General features: G+C 44.0%; 1 protein-coding gene across 1 annotated transcript; it reads right to left on the bottom strand.

Annotated features, from left to right (window-relative positions):
* Positions 1–9,161: 9,161 nt before the first annotated feature.
* On the bottom strand, positions 9,162–18,653 carry LOC138583712 (neural cell adhesion molecule 1-like). The gene is made up of 15 exons (XM_069655674.1): positions 18,401–18,653; positions 18,168–18,305; positions 17,021–17,164; positions 16,707–16,824; positions 15,494–15,648; positions 15,251–15,384; positions 14,840–14,975; positions 14,579–14,749; positions 14,357–14,476; positions 14,047–14,049; positions 13,685–13,821; positions 12,832–12,994; positions 12,439–12,634; positions 12,175–12,303; positions 9,162–10,376 (listed from the first exon to the last, which is right to left on the bottom strand). The coding sequence occupies exons 1-15, from the start codon at positions 18,651–18,653 to the stop codon at positions 10,334–10,336; spliced, it is 2,040 nt and encodes a 679-aa protein (XP_069511775.1). The 3' UTR covers positions 9,162–10,333.
* Between the last annotated feature and the right edge of the window lie 344 nt (positions 18,654–18,997).

Raw genomic sequence — 18,997 nt, 5'->3', positions numbered from 1 at the left:
TGTGTAGGCGAGTCCAGGAACATAAACACCTGCCGCCTCAGGGACTGCACGTGCTTCAGTTTAGGATCTTTACATCCTAAACTCACAGTTTTAAAGCCACTTGCAAACTTCCCAAAACTTCGGAGCTCGTTCTCTAGCAGCTCGTTGGGAATGAACGGCGGAACACCTGATATGGTGATCCGCGTGGAGGGAACAGACAGCGGGGAAACCTGCACATACAAGTCCCTCACAAACACTCCGCTCTCAATCAGCTGGTACACCAGAGGCTCATCTTTTAGAAACACAACCACCCCTTTATTCATTCTGGATGCAAAACACAACTTATCATGAACTACCTGCTCACCAACAGCCAACAAAACCTCCTCCACCGTCACATTACTGTCCGGCGGGACTATCCGCACTCCCTGCCGGATTGACGGAGGTGGCATCTCGGCGGACGCCATTCCTCCCGAAAACACGAGGGAAACAAAACAACGACCTGTCTCTCACAGTCAAAAACATAAAATACTAATAAAGAGGCTTACCTGATCATGCAGATAGAAAACACAGGAAAATACAGGTGAAAACCAGGGACAGAAACAATTCAAAACCCGTGCCACTCTCACGTCCGCCACTCACGCTCACAAACACCGGAAACGAGGAGAGGAGAGGAGAGGAGAAGAGAGGAGGTGGGAGGCAAAGAGAGGAGGTGGGAGGCGAGGAGAGGTTTTGGTTTTGAGAGTCCCTTTATTTACCGTTGACAGGAGAAAACCTATCACTGTCACATTTTCACATTCTTTAAAATAAAAATAAAAAAACAAGCCGATAATTTCTCAATCAAATATTCACAGTGAGCTCTCCGTGCTCTCCCACAGAGCACAAAACCCCCCCTACAGCCCACACACGAGTGAAAGCCTGCACATTATCCATCATAGAGGCATAGGCATGTTCAACCCTCAGTCTGGCTTTTAAAAGTCCCTCCAGAACCGGTACCGGCTCCACACTACCAGCACCCTGAGCCCGGTTCCTGCGAGTCAGCCAAATGGCCAACTTGGCAGAAGCGGATAAAAAAGTCATCATCGTATGTACAGTCTTTTTCTTTGCTGAATACTTTGGGCCAAAGATGAACACAGGAAAAGAAAAATCCTCTCTGAGAGCCTGAAACCAAGATTTCAAAAGTACAAATAAACGTGACAGTCTGGGACACTCAACAAACAAATGAACAAGAGTTTCAACCTGGGAACAAAACAGACACTCCTCTCCCACCCCAGGATCAATGTGCGCTCTGTATCTGTTCGTAGCTATTGCCCCGGGTACAACCCTCTATTGGAGGTCTGCTGTCCGCTTCTCAACTTGTACAGGGACCGCCAGCTGCCTTTCGGGGAAACGTCTGGGCCAAAGAACTCAGTCCACCTCGACTCCTTCATCCCTGACAGAGACCGGACAATCAGGACCTTCACACAGAGCTGGTAAACTACCTTTTTCTCCACATCCTGAAACTTGACCGGGTAAGGAGTTGTAAGGGACAGCAGCTGCCCTCCCCCCTCTTGCCAGCCCCCCATTGCTGGGGTAACAGACAGAGAGGGAAAACTGTACTCGCACCCCTCAGTCCACTGGTCACACAGAGTCCGGTTCTTTGCAAAAGCCCTTAGATGGTGTGGCAGAGCAGTACAGACCTCCTCCACCACTCTGTTGCTCAGTCGTGTGGAGGTGATGTTGCTCCTGTCTCTTAGTGCTTCCACGGACGTAGCCGCCAGCCTCATTAAGTGGCCCAGTTTGGTACAGCCAGCCTCTCTCAGACTCACCCGTAGGCTGGCAGACTGCAAGATTTGAGTCCGAATGAAGCTGTTAAAAAATAAAGGCTCCTCAAACACCCACATTCCTGGAGTCTCCTCTGTGGCACGTGTGGTCTTTAAAACTTGCCACGCCTGCAGTATTGAGCTGTAGAAAGGGGTCAGTCCAGTGAGGTCCACATCCTCAGGCTGCAACAGCAAAGGTGCTTGTCGTAACCCCAGCGCCCAGCTCTCCTCAGCAGCAGTCGAGCTGTGTCCAGCCAGCTTGGGCCACAGTTGTAGAGCAGTCTTTGTGTTGTCCAGAGTCTAAACGAGGCGATTTTTGATGGGATGTTAACAAGTCCCTGTCCACCTTCAGCCACTGGCAGATAAAGGGCTGGGGCCTGAACCCAGTGTTTTCCAGACCAGAAGAAGTCCAGGATGACCCTCTGTATGTCCTCCATCAGGCCTCTAGGTGGAGTCAGAGGGACGAGTCTGTGCCAAAGAGTCGAGGCGACCAAGTTATTGGCGACCAGAACTCTTCCCCTATACGACAACTGCGGCAGCAACCATTTCCATTTAGACAACCAAGCACACACCTTCTCATTAACTCCCTCCCAGTTCTTTTTTTGAAAGCCCTCAGTGCCCAAAAAAACCCCCAGCACCTTCAGCCCCTGCCTCCCCCAATCAAGTCCTCCAGGCAGACTGGGCACCACCTGATCCCTCCACTGTCCAACCAGCAGAGCCTCGCTCTTTTCCCAGTTCACCCGTGCTGACGTTGCCTTTTCATACAGGGACAGGGTGTCCTGCAGACACCGGACATCCCCCTGATTGAAAACCAAAATACTCACATCATCCGCATAAGCAGAGAGTGTTGGGGGACGTTCAAGGCCACAGGACTTGGGCAAAGACAGCCCGCTGAGCCACCCCCTCAACCTGCACAGCAAGGGCTCAATAGCTAAACTATACAATTGGCCAGAGATGGGACAACCCTGTCTAATCCCCCACTGAACAGGGATAGGCCGACTCAGCCCTGCCCCCATCTTCACCAAACACTGTGCGTTCTTGATACAACAAACCAACCCAAGACAAAAACCCATCACCAAAACCAAAAGCCTTCAGGGCAGAAAACAAATACGAGTGATCCACCCTGTCAAACGCCTTCTCCTGATCCAGAGACACAATACCACAATCAACATTATAGAATTTACACAAGTCAGTGACATCTCTCATGAGGAAAATATTGTCCATTATTGTCCTGTCAGGTACACAATAACTCTGGTCAGTATGTATGATACTTCCCAGGAAGTCCTTCAGTCTGTTCGATAAAGTTCTGGAGAGTATTTTATAATCCGTGCAGAGGAGGGCGACCGGCCTCCAGTTCTTTAACAAGGCAAGGTCTCCTTTCTTTGGCAGCAGGGAGAGTACTGCCCTCTGACAAGACACCGGGAGAGAACCTGTTCTCAAACACTCCAACAAAACACTGTGAAGATCAGATCCAAGAATTTTCCAGAATCTTTTAAAAAAGTCAGCAGGTAACCCGTCTATCCCAGGGGATCGACCTGAAGCCATCTGATTTACAGCAACAGTTAGCTCCTCCAGAGTCAGCTCACAGTCCAAAGCAGCCGTTTCCTCCTTGCTGAGCCGAGGACGACCCTCCAGGAGCTCCCCATGGCACTCCAAGCTACAATTCTCAGCTCCAAAGAGATCCGCGTAGAAACCCATGGCATGGCTCCTCATCTCAGCTGGATTGGTTGTAACTCTGCCCCCTGGAAGCTTCAGGCAGGACATCAGCTTCCTCTGTGCTGCCGATCTCTCCAAGTTAAAAAAGAAAGAGCTTGGGGCATCCATGTCCTTAAGCTGAAGGAAGCGAGACCGGACCAGGGCTCCCTTTACCCTCTCCTGCAGGAGGGAGCTCAACTCCTTCCTCTTCTCCTGCAGCAGAGGGCCCATGGTGGCATCTGGGCTCCGGTTTAATCCCTCCTCAATGTTTTGGATTTTGGTCTCAAGGTCTTTAACTGCTGCTTTTAACCGAGCAGAAGAGTGAGAGGTGTATTGTTGACAGAACACACGGATCTGGGCTTTACCAACCTCCCACCACAACTTCAGGCAACCAAAGTCTGCTTTTTTTATTTGCCACTGTTTCCAGAAAACCTCAAAGCTTTGGCAGAAAATACTGTCATGTAGGAGTTTGTTGTTGAAATGCCTGGAGGAATTAACCCTTTCACCTGGTGAGGTTATTAATTCTACGCAGACAAAATGGTGGTCTGTGAAACCAACCGGACTGATGTTACAGTCAAGCAATTTAGGGCTGAGAGTTTTTGAAATGTAAATCTGATCCAACATTAGGAGCATAAATGTTGACAAAAACGAACACAGAGCCGCCTATCTCTGCCCTGACCACCAGCAGCCGGCCCTGCACCACTTCAGCACATGATAACACATTAGCATTAGCAGAGGCTCCAAACAGAACAGCCACCCCTACACTAAAGTTTGTTCCATGGCTAAGGTTACAGGAACCCTCCCACCATTAACCCCAGTCCGTCTCATCAGAAGGATTACTGTGCGTTTCCTGTAAAAACAACACATCAATCCTTCTCTGATTAGAGACTTCAGATATGAGTGCTCTCTTGTGTCTGTCTCTCCCCCCATTGATATTCAAAGACCCTATTTTAAGGCTACGCATAGAGAAGTGAGACAGGAGAAGCAGACCAACAGAAAACAGCAAAGAACAGTGGAAAGAGGAGGACACCTTGTGATGCATGATCATTTTTACTTCTTATTTTTCCGGACAGTTTTACCGCTTGCTTTTCTCAGAGTTGTGATGTGTTTTTTTAACCTGAAGCGTTTCTTTTCATCCAGGAGGTCAAAACCAACCTGTCTCTTTAGAGTGCTGACTGATCTGATGAACTTGTCTGTGTCTGTGAAATAGTCGCTCACTTTCACTGATTTCTTGAATGTTTCATCCATAAACTGGTTTATTTCTTGTAAAGAATACAAGTCAGTGCTCCTGTTGGATGTTTCGGTATTGTCCGAGTCATAATCCTCCTCCATGTCCTCTCCTTCACATGATGCCTGACTGCAAACTGCCTGTCCTTCACTAACAGTCACACCTTCACCGGTGAAACTGGACGAAGCTGCTTCCTCAACATTTTGATGGTTTCCTTCAGCAGCTGCAGACTGAGAGCTGCTCAGGTTTACTGAAGCTACAGGTGCCTGCTGCGCATCAGGCTCACTCTGACTCTCCCTCTCCAAGCTGTTACTGTCAGACTTCAAACCAGCGTTTCGGTCTGTGACATCCCTCACAGCGCAATGCGCCGCCGTGCTCACTGCAGGTCCAACAGACACAGACGCGGAACCGTGCGCGGTCACGGCGGTCGCCGTTGCGCCAGCCGCGGCACACGCCGCCGCGTCACCGGCAGCGCCAGCCGCCCCCTGCTGTGTATGCGGACAGGCAAAACGCTTATGCCCCACATCGCCACATTCAAAACACTTCATGTGCCCTGAGCTCGCATACACCATGTAAGAACCGTCACCGTGCTTCACTCTGAACGACACCTCCAGACTCTGTGTAGGCGAGTCCAGGAACATAAACACCTGCCGCCTCAGGGACTGCACGTGCTTCAGTTTAGGATCTTTACATCCTAAACTCACAGTTTTAAAGCCGCTTGCAAACTTCCCAAACCTGCGGAGCTCGTTCTCTAGCAGCTCATTGGGAATGAACGGCGGAACACCTGATATGGTGATCCGCGTGGAGGGAACAGACAGCGGGGAAACCTGCACAAACAGTCCGCTCTCAATCAGCTGGTATACCAGAGGCTCATCTTTTAGAAACACAACCACCCCTTTATTCATTCTGGATGCAAAACACAACTTATCATGACCTACCTGCTCACCAACAGCCAACAAAACCTCCTCCACCGTCACATTACTGTCCGGCGGGACTATCCGCACTCCCTGCCGGAAAACACGAGGGAAACAAAACAACGACCTGTCTCTCACAGTCAAACACATAAAATACTAATAAAGAGGCTTACCTGACCATGCAGTTAGAAAACAGAGGAAAATACAGGTGAAAACCAGGGACAGAAACAATTCAAAACCCGCGCCACTCTCACGTCCGCCACCTCCACTCACGCTCACACACACCGGAAACGAGGAGAGGAGAAGAGGGGAGGTGGCGGGTAAAATTAAGCGACATCTCTCACAAAGAAAGGTAAATATGGATATTTTTATTATCACAATTTATGTAGTGATGCAGAAACAATCAGTTCTCTTGTTTGTTCTTTTTTCTTTTGTTTTTTTACTGAAACCTTCCCTGTGTTCCATTTGTCTTGCAGAGAGAGGAGCAGAGGAACGAGGAGAGGAGAGGAGAGGATGGGAGAGGAGAGGAGAGGAGGGGAGGTGGCGCGCCAAAATTAAGCTAGAACTCTCACATAAAAAGGTAAATATCAATTTGTCTAATAACCATCACCGAATTGAATAAAATTGTGTTATCTGTTCATTTGTTGATGAACCATCTCAAGTTTCTATGTTTTTTTTCTGCCATTTTTCTTGAATAGGAGAGAAAAGAGGAGAGGAGACAAGACAGGAGGAGGTGAGAGGAGAGGAGTGGAGGGGAGGTGGCGGGCCAAATTAAGCTACATCTCTCACACAGAAAGGTAAATATCACTATTATTATTATCATCACAATTGATGTAGTGATGCAGAAATATTCAGTTCACCTGGTTTCTGTTTTTTCTTTAACTAAAATCTTCCCTGTCTTCCATTTGTCTTGCAGAGAGAGGAGCAGAGGAAGGAGGAGAGGAGAGGAGGTGGGATCAGAGGAGAGGAGGTGGCGGAGGAGAAGCTTGAACTCTCATGAAGAAAAGGTGAATATCAGTTATCTAATGTCAGAATGAATGCCAGATTTCATCAAGTTCAATTATCCGCCATATGTTTACAATGATTTAACTCAACCTCGTCCGTCTGCCGTGGACTGTTAGAGAGAGCAGAGGAGGTCCGAGGAGAGGAGGGAAGAAGAGAGGAGAGGAGAGGAGGGAAGAGGAGAGGAGAGGAGAGGAGGGAAGAAAAGAGGAGAGGAGAGGAGGGAAGAGAAGAGGAGAGGAGAGGAGGGAAGAAGAGAGGAGAGGAGAGGAGGGAAGAGAAGAGGAGAGGAGAGGAGTTGGACGGCAGTTGGAACTCTCGAATCTTTGTGGTAATTATCAGTTAATTTGGCGTTATCATCATAATTCATGTATTGATGGATAAATATGAACATCCTTAAGTGACAGACACCCTGACCCGAGTCTTTAGCGTCATGGAGATGATCATTACAATACAATTAATTCAAATACAACAGTATTACAGTATATATAAGCCAGTTCAGAGTGCATTGACTGTTGATACCAACAAAGTATAGTAAATTAAGATAATAAATAATATATTTCATTATTTAAAGTACCCTTTGTCCGTCTGTTCAGCAGCTCTCTAGCACCCCGCGCTGCCTCACTGCCTCCTCATCGTCAGGGTTTGGTACGTGCAGGTGTGCTCAGCAGGAGGAACACTTTACAAGCCTTACGGTGGCTACGAGGAGCTGGATCATCTACAACCAAACGAGTCCATGTTGATCAATGCTCAAAGTCCCTGACAAATATTTAATAAATGAAATTAGAAATACGGAAAATGATAATTATCAACTCATTTGGGTTATTTTAATTCAGCACTTCATTTTCTTCATGTACAATTGTTCCTGTTGCAAAATAATTCCTACTTTTAAATAATCTGTATTTTTTAGAAGCTTTCACACTAATCAAAGATGAGTTTTAGTATCACTAATAGGCCACTAGATGGTGCTGTTTTCCACCTTATTCCATGATGCGTAAACCATGTAGAAAAAAAGATCAGTACTAGTTTCCTTCAGCAATACTGTCCCGTCAAGATCTCTAAAAGTATCTACATTACCTGCTCATTCTTTATTATCTCAAAAGGATTTATCAAAATAATAGACCTCTAGATGACAAATGCAATGACAAGTTCTACTTTGACCCTGATTGTATGACTACACGTTTCCATTAATGTGACCCCATTCTTCAGACAAAAAAAATATTTTCCTGCTATCTGAACTTAACCTGGCAAAATGCTGCAGACACTCTTTTCTTGGTGAGGAAAAACAACAGATAATTAGAAAAAATATGTAATATTTAATAACTTCTTATGAGGATGTCTGATCAGTGTTGTGGGTAAATGTAATCATTTGAAATTCTGAATGATTTCTTGTGCACAAGAGACACAGAGGAAATCAGCAACTGCAGGATTTTTCACACTATAAACTCAACTTGGATAGTGAGTTTGAAAATCACCGAATAAAAAACAAAGACAAATCACAAGTTAATACCAGGAGGAAATGGGGTTGCTGTGTGTGAACCAAGCAGAAACCGATGTGGAAGTGCATAAAACTGCAGTTCCTCCAGTGTCCACTTGAAGCTGGCTCCAGGAGCTAAGAAAACCCCATTCGGGCGGATATTAAAATGCTCAACTCTACAGCAGAATGAAACTTGTTTACAGTCTGGTACAGAAAATGGTTTTCTTTCATATAGCTAATTTCTGTATTCAAGATAACTGCACAGGGGTATTTTTATATAGCTCACTCATTTTAACTATATTAAGCCTTAAATCATGCGAGCGGGGTCACTCTAAATGACAGGTGGGTACTGCTTGCTGTCTGCTCGACATCAATACAGCCACACAGTCACTTAACTTCTCAGCTGTGTTCGGGATGTTAGAGTCTTTTGGGGATTATTTCATGTACAGTAAATATCAGAAATATAATATTGCTTACGCACGTGTCGGTCACCCACCTCTCTGTCACTGGAGATTCAGGCGCCACAACTAACGTCCTCTGTGGAAAACATGAGGGTAAACTTGCTCATTCCAGGCTTCATTTACGCAGTTGAGAAACCGATGGCTACATCCATAATTTATATAATCAATGGTGTGAACATGCTTGTTTTTATCTGCCCCCTTGTGGCCAAAAATTTAGGAATGCAGCTTCAAATATTCGTAAAAAAAGGTGCAATATGAGGTTAATGTTGGTTCAATCTCGTAACCCATCAACTATTGTCTGGAGACAGTATAACCTCTGGGAAAGACTTTTCAGGGCTCTGGTGTAGCCAGCGGTTAGCGAACAGCAAGAATGGATTGTTAGCTTCACTTGCAGGTAGAAATCTGTTATTTTAATTTTTTAATCAAAAGCCAAATCATCATCAGATGAGCGCAGAGATGACATCATGGCGGATTACGCTACACCCCTTTTTCTCTCCACACTGACTTCTTCGTTTTTCCTACATACGCCAAAGCCTGCTGATACGTGATTGGTCATCACTGCTCAGACTACAGTCGCGCTACAAACTGAAACCAGAACACTTCCCATAGCAGAAACAGATTTTACTGTTTGTGATGGAGGAACTATAAAGAGAAAACAAACATTCAGTTTGAGCAGGAAACACACATAGCTGCTCCGTGTTTTTATCAAATATAGAGATGTAACAACATGTGTATGTACAACCATGTACAGTGTTCAACACAACACCAAAACACTATCAGGATACTTAAATGGTTAGGTCATTTGCAAACAAGACAGAGTGACACATTCAACAGTGAGAAAATATTTGATAACTGAAGGTAATAATATGCCTTTAAATATAAAATAAGATAATCCATATTGTTAGGTGTGTATACTGAATGTTTCCTATTATTACAGGTACTTTCAAGAAGGTTTTCAAAATAAAAGTTGCTTCTAATTACACATGCTCTTTGTGACCAGAGTTAGCTGCAGACTCTGTAAAATTGTTTCACAAAAGGTGATTAAAAATTATGTTCAAAGCCTCTCATGCAGAAAACCTCTCATGTATAGTTTAAAAAAAAAAAATGCCAGTGCATGATAATAACATTAAGGTGAGTTAGTTCAGTTTCAGCAGAAATGCCCTTTACATTACTGGTCAGGAGAAGAATAAAATGTTTTTTAACCAGAAATAAACAGAGGAGAGGAGCAGCAACAATGCAATGTTAGTAACAATTTAACAACGTAGATATAGATATCTTAAAATGCCATCAAAATGATAAAGATAATATCCATGATACACTTAACAAAGAGTAAAACTGAAATCAAACCTTGTGTCCGTTTACAACATTCAAAATGCAGCTAAAGGTAAACTTTGTCGTGAAAATAAAGCGAGTTGAAGATAAAGATTTTACCCTGTAAAACACAGACGTCATGATAACCCTGTAAAAGTAGATTTTGTAGCTCTTGCTGATAAAAACGAGAGCAGACAGAGCAACAAAATAAGACTACAAAATGACATCACTTCCTGCCTGTAGCGCTGTCAGGAGAGGATGAACGCAGGCCAGCCGTCCTCTCACTCGTCTGAAACAGTTTGAACCTGAACATCAGTCAGTGATGCTTCCTCCTTCCCGAGGCCGTTGTGTCCAACGTCCCGGCTGTTCTGAGTCAGTTTTTAAGACCGAGTGATTCTTTGATATATTTTTATACATTCTCACTTCTTGGCTCACCCTTCTTTAAGTCGTTTCTGTTTTCTCTGGCCTCATGCGTTGGCAGCGGGCAGGTCTTTACATGGTTGTATTTTCCTGTGTGAAAGAAATAAATCATCATTAAGATACTGCTATAAAAACAGAACTGCATAGAAAAATGTAATGACTCTTAAATAAAAAATAAAACTTAAAAATAAACTTGACGGGTTTTACACAAATATGTAAAGTCTTCTTAGATCAATTTTAGTAACCTTACTTATTATTTTTATTAACATATTTCATTTGTTTGTTCCCCTTGAAGTTTTCTTTTTATGTTTTTTAGTTAACATTTACACTTCATTGACTCACAGGATGTAAAATGTTTGTATAAAGCTGCCATTGTCAGGCTGAGTTCTTCTTCCCTTCTGATATCTGTGTGTCACTGTATTCAAAATCACCTGCACTTTTTTAGACAAAAACCAAGCTGACAAGAACCCTACAAATGGCAGGTTTTGAGGCCTGCTTCTGAATGGTATAACATATATACAAACAAGATTTATAGAACCATTTCTTTTGCTGAGATTTAACATCCCAGAGTCCCCAAATGCAAACTAAACAGTTTTAAAAATGTGTTTGTTCCCACGTCGATCAAAATTCTAAATCCTTCCTGAGGTTATATGGATTGTGTAATAGCATCATGGTGTTCCTATATATTTTTTTTATTCCAATATTCTTATATTTTTCATCTTTTTCTCTTATTTTGTACCGTCTTTTACATGGATCTGTGCAATACATGTTTGTGGTCTTTTCACGCACATGTACTCTTGTTTGCATGTGGATTGTGTTGGTTTCTATTGTTTTTAATTTATTGATCCTATCGTAATGGGAGCGAGGTGTGCGCAGCATTGGAGTCCAAGACAAATTTCCTCAAGGGGACAACCTTTTCTTTAAAGGAAAGGTTGGGGCCTCGATTCCCTGATTGCTACAGTCTACATGTCAAAATGTCCTTGAGCAAGACACTGAACCCAAATTTCTCCTGAAGGCATGGCCATCAGTGTGACTGTGCAGCCTTGCCTGCTATGCAATGTGTGTGTGAAAAGCTGAATGTGACATTGAGTGTAACAGTGCTTTCAGTAGTAAATGGACTGTACTTATACAGCACCTTTCTATTCTTCCGACCACTCAAGCGTTTTTACACTACATGTCACATTCACCCTTTTACACTCAGCTGGGTGGCTGTGGCTTAGTGGAAGAGTCGGTCGTCTTTCATTCGGAAGGTCGGAGGTTCGATCCCAAGCTCCCTCAGGCTACATGTCGAAGTGTCCTTGGGCAAGACACTGAACCCCAAATTGCTCCCGGTGGCATAGCCGACGGGTATGAATGTGATATCTGATTGACAGTTGGGCACTTTACCTAGCAGCCTCTGCCATCAGTGTGTGAATGGGTGAATGTGATATGTAGTGTAAAAGCAGCTTTGAGTGGTCGCAAAGACTAGAAAAGCGCTATATAAGTACAGTCCATTTACTCACACTCACACACTGACGGCAGAGGCCTAAGTGCCAATCCCCAATCAGGATCTATAGGCCTGGTGGTGGTCTGAAGAAAACTAGAAAAGCACTATTTAAGTGCAGTTACCATTTCCCTACATGTAGTCCTTTATTTGAAAGTCTTTAACACCTGTGTTTGTTACACACATTTATAACATCAGCTCTGCTTATGAGGGATGGATATAGACACTGTGGAGGTCAAATTGACTTTTGGAAAACTAATTGGTAAACTCATTTGGCAAATAGTCTCTGGACAGAGCTGGCTTGGATGTCAGAGTACACGGAAACATCTTACTGCAGCTATTTTAAGACAATCTAAGTATGTTAGCTGTACATGAACAATGTGAAGTGTGAGTGGAAGAACATACTCGTTTTTAGTAAGAGGGGCTTTGTCGCAGGTGACCTCTGTGAGCTGCCCCCCATCCTTAGTGATTGCCTGAACTCCTCCCTGTTGCAGACTGCCTCTCGGAGTGGACATACCCTTCAGCTTCACCTCTCTGCAGACACAACACACACAGGTTTCAAATATGATGACTAGAACTTAATTATGAACAAAAAAGTTTCCGTTTTGTGAAAATAAACTTGACTCATGGATATACACACTCTTTAAGTCATTTCCAACACTTACTCACCCGTTAGTGGTTCCCTCTCCGTCTTCCAGCATTCGGAGGCCGGGCACTTTCTGTCCAAAGACTTTCACAGCGATGGACATGAGCAGGCCGCAGCGGTTGATGTAGCAGCAGGAGGCGTCGACCAACAGGAACACTACTAGGAAGATCACCATCACGATGGCGACCACGGTGCCTTTGGTCATACTTTGGTTGCTCACTTTGAATGGAGGGTGGGATAAGAGAATCAACATGACTAAACAGAAAGCATGGAAGACATCTTCAGTGTGGTGATTAACATGATGTTGTAAGTGTATCTGTTATGCCAAAGTTTTGAAGTGCCTGAAGTCTTTTAAGCCCCTGTTTTGGCTAACAGGTAACAAAGTGCATGGTGTAGTGGAGTGGGAGGCCGCGTACCACGCTGTGCTCCGATGGTAAAATTGAAAGTAGCTGGGATAGAGGAACCATTCGCATTGACTGCTGTGACTTCTAGTTGATAGTCTGAGCCGAAAGACAGGCCTTGAAGGGAGATAGACTCGGCATTGGACGACAACTGCTTCTCCTTCCACTCAGTCCCCCCCTGAAAGAGCAGAAAAAGAGGGAATAAAACAAGTAAATAAAGTAAAATAAAAATGCTTCTAAATAAATAAACAAATGGCAAGAAAGTAGTTTTTGGTTGGAATAAACCTTTAAAATTGTAAGTAGTAAGACAGAAGTAGTATTTTGAAGCCTCATGATGCTTTTTTCCATCATCCAATCACAAGGTGGCATCGTTGCAAAACATGATAATGACAGTAGACTGTATGAAAAGATGGACGACGTGACAGCTCCCTAAAAGTGAAGCCAAAACATTTCGAGCGCCCCCTGCTGACTGGCTGCAGTATAGGTCATAAAGCCCGCCTCCTCCATGTTAACAGATGGGACATGAGTCAAACTATAAAATCAAAATACACGTCAAATAAATGTTTCTCAAACATGGTTTCTGTCTGTTCATTGTTTTTAGCTGAAGGGGCGGGACATCAATACAGCGGCTCCACCAGCTGATCTCTACTGCGCAGACTCTGGCTCCAAATGCACCCGGGGATGTTTTGGCTTCATTTTTATACAAGAGACACGCTGTCCTTTTTTATTTACAGTCATTGGTAATGAGGGACTTTGGTTTTGTCCAATCACATACAATAATTGTGTTCTGACCTATCCCCTAATCTGCAATGTTTTAGTGTTTTCTAAAAAGATTTTGTGTGTCCTGGACCTTGACCTTCAGGGCCACCGTACTTACCTGTTTGTATCGTATGTTGAAGTGCTGCAGAGGAGTTTCTCCATCATCGATCTGTTTCAGAGGGACAGAGAACGAGTTGGCCTCTACTTTCACCGCATCCATGGACAAAACTGGACTGTCAGGTTCACCTGCAGACAGGAAGCAGAGAAACAGGAAACTGATGAGCAATGATGACCATAAATGCACAATTAAGAGTCATAAATCAATAAGCTGAATCTGTTCATAGAGGTTAAACAGTCATGAACCGTAACTAACAGCTCATCTTTGGATATTTAATTCTTAAGGCTAAACAGAGATAACTGGAGCATGTCTGTATGATCACATAGTTTAGTGGATGACTGTGTGTACTTTACCCTCTGAGGACGGATGGCAGCATGGCAGCATGAGAGGACATCAGGCCCCAGATGATGATGTCATTGAAATGTTGTGATGATGGTTGCATGAAAGATAAATTCAAGATAACTTGGTCATGATTGATGAAAAGGATAAGGTTTGCTTACTAGAATATAAACTACATACAGACTAGCATAGAGAGGACTTGCATTTACACATGCAAATATGAACACAAACACATGATGCATGTCCATTTAATACTCCACCCATGGCATGAAATATGGGTTAAGTGAGTGTTGCAGATGTGTTGTTCGTGTGTATATGACTTACGTATCCCGTGGGTGCGGACGGTGTTTGTGTCTGAAAACTGTCCGCGTCCCACTGCATTCATCGCAGCTAAACGCACTGTGTACAACGTGTACGGCTTGAGGGGGGTTATGACCATAGGCTCTGAAGAGCAAACACAAAGAGACACAACGTCAGCAAACATGCACACATTAATTTGTTTTACTTATTTAACATGATGCACAAATGCAAAGCCTCTTTTTTTACCCAGAGCCGGGGCCGTGAGGAGTTCCTTCCACTGTTCTGCTGCACTTTGCCTCCACTGCAGGACGTAATTTGTGATGGGTGCTCCTCCGCTGACCGGTGGGGTTTTAAGGAAGAAGAGGATGGAGGTTGGTCCGGGTGAGACTGACAGGTAGTGAGGAGGACCGGGCTGGGCTGTGGGTCAGGAGGAGGGAAGAGATAATTAAAAAATAGAAAAATAGGTATGGAGTGTTACTTCACGTAACTTGTTTCACCAACTCTTACTGTAAATTGCGACATCTCTTGATGCGTTTCCACTGGAGCTGACAGCCATGCAGGAGTACAGACCACCATCAGAGGGCAGCACCTCATCAATCGTCAACACACCGTCTACAACACGGATACGGCCATAGGTGGAGTCCTGACAGGTGGAGACAACATCCAGTCACATCTTAGACCAAACATAAGTCTGGAAACGCCTCATTTTCATGCTGTTTGAGTCGTTGGACGATGTGAGAAGTCTGCACGTGCTAAATTTGTCAGTTGGGAGTTAGATAATAGTTAGACAATGGTGATGGATGTCAGATTTATTGAGACAGACGAGGACTGGAAGCTTGGTCAATCAATAGGGGCAGCTGATGTAGATGTGCATATGTGTGTGTGTGTGTGTGTGTGTGTGTGTGTGTGTGTCCGTACCATTGTTTTTCCATTGTGCTTGTTGAGCCAGTGCAGCTCAGGCTGAGGATGACCGGAGACGTTGCAGGACACCGAAACACGCTCACCCACCGACACGTTCTGCCACTCTGCTGACACGCTCACCTCTGGGGCCTCTGAAAGGATACACCACCATAACAGTGAAGACCCCAACAGAACACATGTCCATTTGTCTTCACACTACAACAGGTACAACAGGAAATAAGAACATTGAAGTGCACTAACCAAAAACATGGAGCATGATGGTCGCGCTGCTCTCAGCTATCTTGTTGGTGGCGGTGCAGACGTACTCTCCGTAGTCCTCTCTCGCTACAGACCTTATAGTCAGCTGGCTGTGGTCTGAGTTAAACTGATGATGTGAAGGGTCAAAGTTCATCGGCCTGGGAGGAGGAAATACAGACAAAAATACACAATGAGTGATGCTGCATGTGAATCATATGGATTTATTAGTGCAGGTATATAAAGAAAGACAGAGGCCACAAGAGGGACACACAAACACACACACACTAACGCACACACAGACTTCCCTTTTGAACTCTTCTCTAAGCACCTGCACACAGACAAGATGAAATGCCTCATTAGCAACACTTAGAGTCAGCGGCGCTAAAATGACCCAGTGTTGTTGCTTTTGTTAGGTAGTGCAGTTCTGATTTAGTTAAAAATCTATCAAGTAATGAAAATATTTTCATTTAAATAAATGTCTTTTAAGTCACTATCTATCTCCGAATGAGGTAACACAATGGTGATTGAGTCTATGGTCCACTGATGAAAGCCTTTGCATTTGCAGTATATAGTATTATTACATACTGGGTGTCTGTGGTGGAACAAATCATAAGCCCAGTTAGTGACGCGTTTTCCATCAGCCAGCAGTGGTTGGTCTGCCAGAGAGGGTAGGCGGAGCTAAGCGGCTGCTTTTCCAGTCTCTGCGAGTGTTGCGAGTAAACAGTAATCTACTATGGCTGAACAAACAAAGAAAAGATCGATGACTACAGATACAACTTCTACAATAAGTGAAAATCCAAAGAAAAAGAAACAAACTCGACGCTCAGATGAAGGCAAACAGTCTGAAAAGGAAAGCGACCGTCAGCCAGGAAAATCAAGACTTACAACCGGGACAAAGGGAGCCAATCATAGATGTCTGGTTATCGGGGACGCATGCGCCAGAAATTGCCTTTATCACCATCAGGTGCTGCCAAATACAACTAAACTGAGATCTTCGAGATTATAACTTTATTATTTAAAACATATAAGTCAGCTGAAATAAAGGAAAGTGATGAAGTGTAATTCAAAGGCTTACAGAAAGAATAACATATACAGTGAGTCATTATACTTTTGCTGAGAAACCAGTTTAGATAAACTAGCGTAATTATTCCATGTTTAACCTTTCCTTTATCAACATACAGATGCATGGCGGTGCCTTTCAGTAGTCAGGACTTACATGGTCCAGGTGATGTTGGGTTGCGGCAGGCCGTTCACCAAACACAGTAAGGTAAAGTTGGTTTCTGGTCCAGCTATCACCTTTTTCACCTCCTCTTTCAGATGCACAGTGGGAGGAGCTGCAGGAGGGAGTCATATGATCTAAATTACACTTAATACTTATTATGGCATCTTAATTAGGGAAAGTATAACAGAAAATCTCTTTTTAAAGCAAAGTACCCTACAATTAAAACATCCATCACATAATTCTGTTTTATGTTCCACACATCCAAACCTCTGACCACTTTTGAGTCTTAATGTAAGAAATATACTGACCATTGACGACAACAGAGACGGTGAGGGTCTTGTCGATGGGCCTTCCTCTGATCTGAGCTTGACACATGTAAGTCCCAGCATCCTCCCTGCTCACCTTTTCAATAAACAGCGTGTTATCACGCAGCTGACGCACACGCCTCCCCGCTGAGGTGAGAGATACAGCGCAAAGATGAGGAGACAGACAGCGAGAGACAGAGAGAGAGAAAGACCCAGAGAGTGATGGAAGGAGGTGAAGGAAAAGACAAACAAACAGAATAGAAAGAACAAAGAATTATATTAGAAGGCCATTATTGAGTTGTGTCTTGCAGCTGGACAAAGAAACAGCACTGCAGGAAGTAAATTAGCAGAAAGAGTATTGAACCCTGTTTGCATCCAAAACAATTTGTACACTTGTTCAGCAAGAATTTAAGTTACTTTATTATCATTTTAAGCTTCCTGTTACGTGTCGTTCACCCGCTGATGTCATTGGGCGAGCGAGTGGCGAATTTGCTAAGTCCTCCCTCCCATAGATAAACACCTGCAGTCAGTCAATGTCACAAACAAAATCTCCTCTGTGGGAAACACAAAGTTAAACTGGTTATTCATTATTTATACAGTCTATGGCTAATAACTGCTAGCTACGCTGAGAAGCATATGGCCTAGCTTCTTAGCTGTAGCTGGCCTGGTAGCTTCAAGCTAGATGGGCTTGTTTCAGCAATAAAGATTCATGCGGCCCGCCCATAGTCCTCAGCCATAGGCCTCAGCTTGTTCGCGCTCCACCTCTGGATTAGCCGACTCTGGCGTTTCCAATATGGCGACTGCCAGCACAGCCACAATTCAGGCTTCAAAACGCTTCTTCAGAAACCATTGGGCGACGTCCCAGAGACTAAGTCCATTATTTATACACTCTATGGTCCACAAGCTTGTTGCTAACTTTTTCCGACGTTTGGTATTGGTTAAGTAATGAACAGTTAGATTTCTAATTCTTTTTTCAACCTAAAACAGCTTTCTACTGTGGCTGACAACAACATTTATAAAAGATGGAGTGAATTCAAACAGAAAAGTTGTGGTCAGAAAATCAACCACCTGTTGATATTAAAAATATTAATCAGGGTAGGTTTAAAACCCCAGCATAGATCACTATTGCCAGTGTGTGTGCTGGTCATACCATTAGAGGGGATTTCCTGCTTGTCTCTGAGCCAGTGAACATCCATGGTTGGCTGTCCTGTCACCAGGCACGGCACTACGCCGTCTGTGCCCTCCAGAAACTCATGGTAGGTGGTGGTGCCTCCAAACGATGGGCCCTCTGATGAAACAGGAGGTTAGGATGATTACTTTCTATGCAATGCAGCAACACAATTTCTGTCCATTGAGAATAGTGTGCGGGTATTTGTTACGTACCATAAACATAGATCGTGATCTGAGTGTTATCACTGTGTCCATTTTCAAACTCACACAGACAGCTGTAACTGCCCGCATCCTGCATCGTGGCCTTCTTAATTAGTACTTTAGAGGTGGTCTCATCCACCGTTGAAACCTTGTCTTCATCATCGAAGTCTTCCCCGTCCTTCATCCACGTTATTGCTCCCTCTCCACCAGCTGGGACAGGGGAGGACGAAGAGACAGGTAAATAAATGCGGATGCTTTTACACATTAGAGTCACATGGCCAAGCTTCATTAGTCATTAAATTAAATTAACTCACCTTTGCAGAGCAGCATGATCTCTTTTCCCACCAGAATATCGCTTTGGCTGGTGATGAGGTCCATCTTTGCATCTAAAGAGGAGAACTTTTATTTGACTTTTGTGCCTGTTTTTGCCTTTTAGGAAGCATCATCTTTGATTTCATATCAAAAAACAACCCTGTCACGCATTAACCAGTCCTAATAGATTAATGTACTCCTTGGACGACATATGAAAGGTTTCCTTTTTATTTGTTTAGTGGTCTGCACTTTTATTTTGAAGTACACTAATAGTTCAGTCCAGTGCATTTATGTGCC

Source organism: Semicossyphus pulcher, unplaced genomic scaffold (genome assembly GCF_022749685.1).
Source record: "Semicossyphus pulcher isolate SPU_LCO1_2020_fin unplaced genomic scaffold, fSemPul1.0.p SCAF_9, whole genome shotgun sequence".
Classification (NCBI taxonomy): Eukaryota; Metazoa; Chordata; class Actinopteri; order Labriformes; family Labridae; genus Semicossyphus; species Semicossyphus pulcher.
The sequence above is the reverse complement of the archived record's forward strand: the minus strand, read 5'-3'. Positions and strand labels throughout refer to the sequence as shown.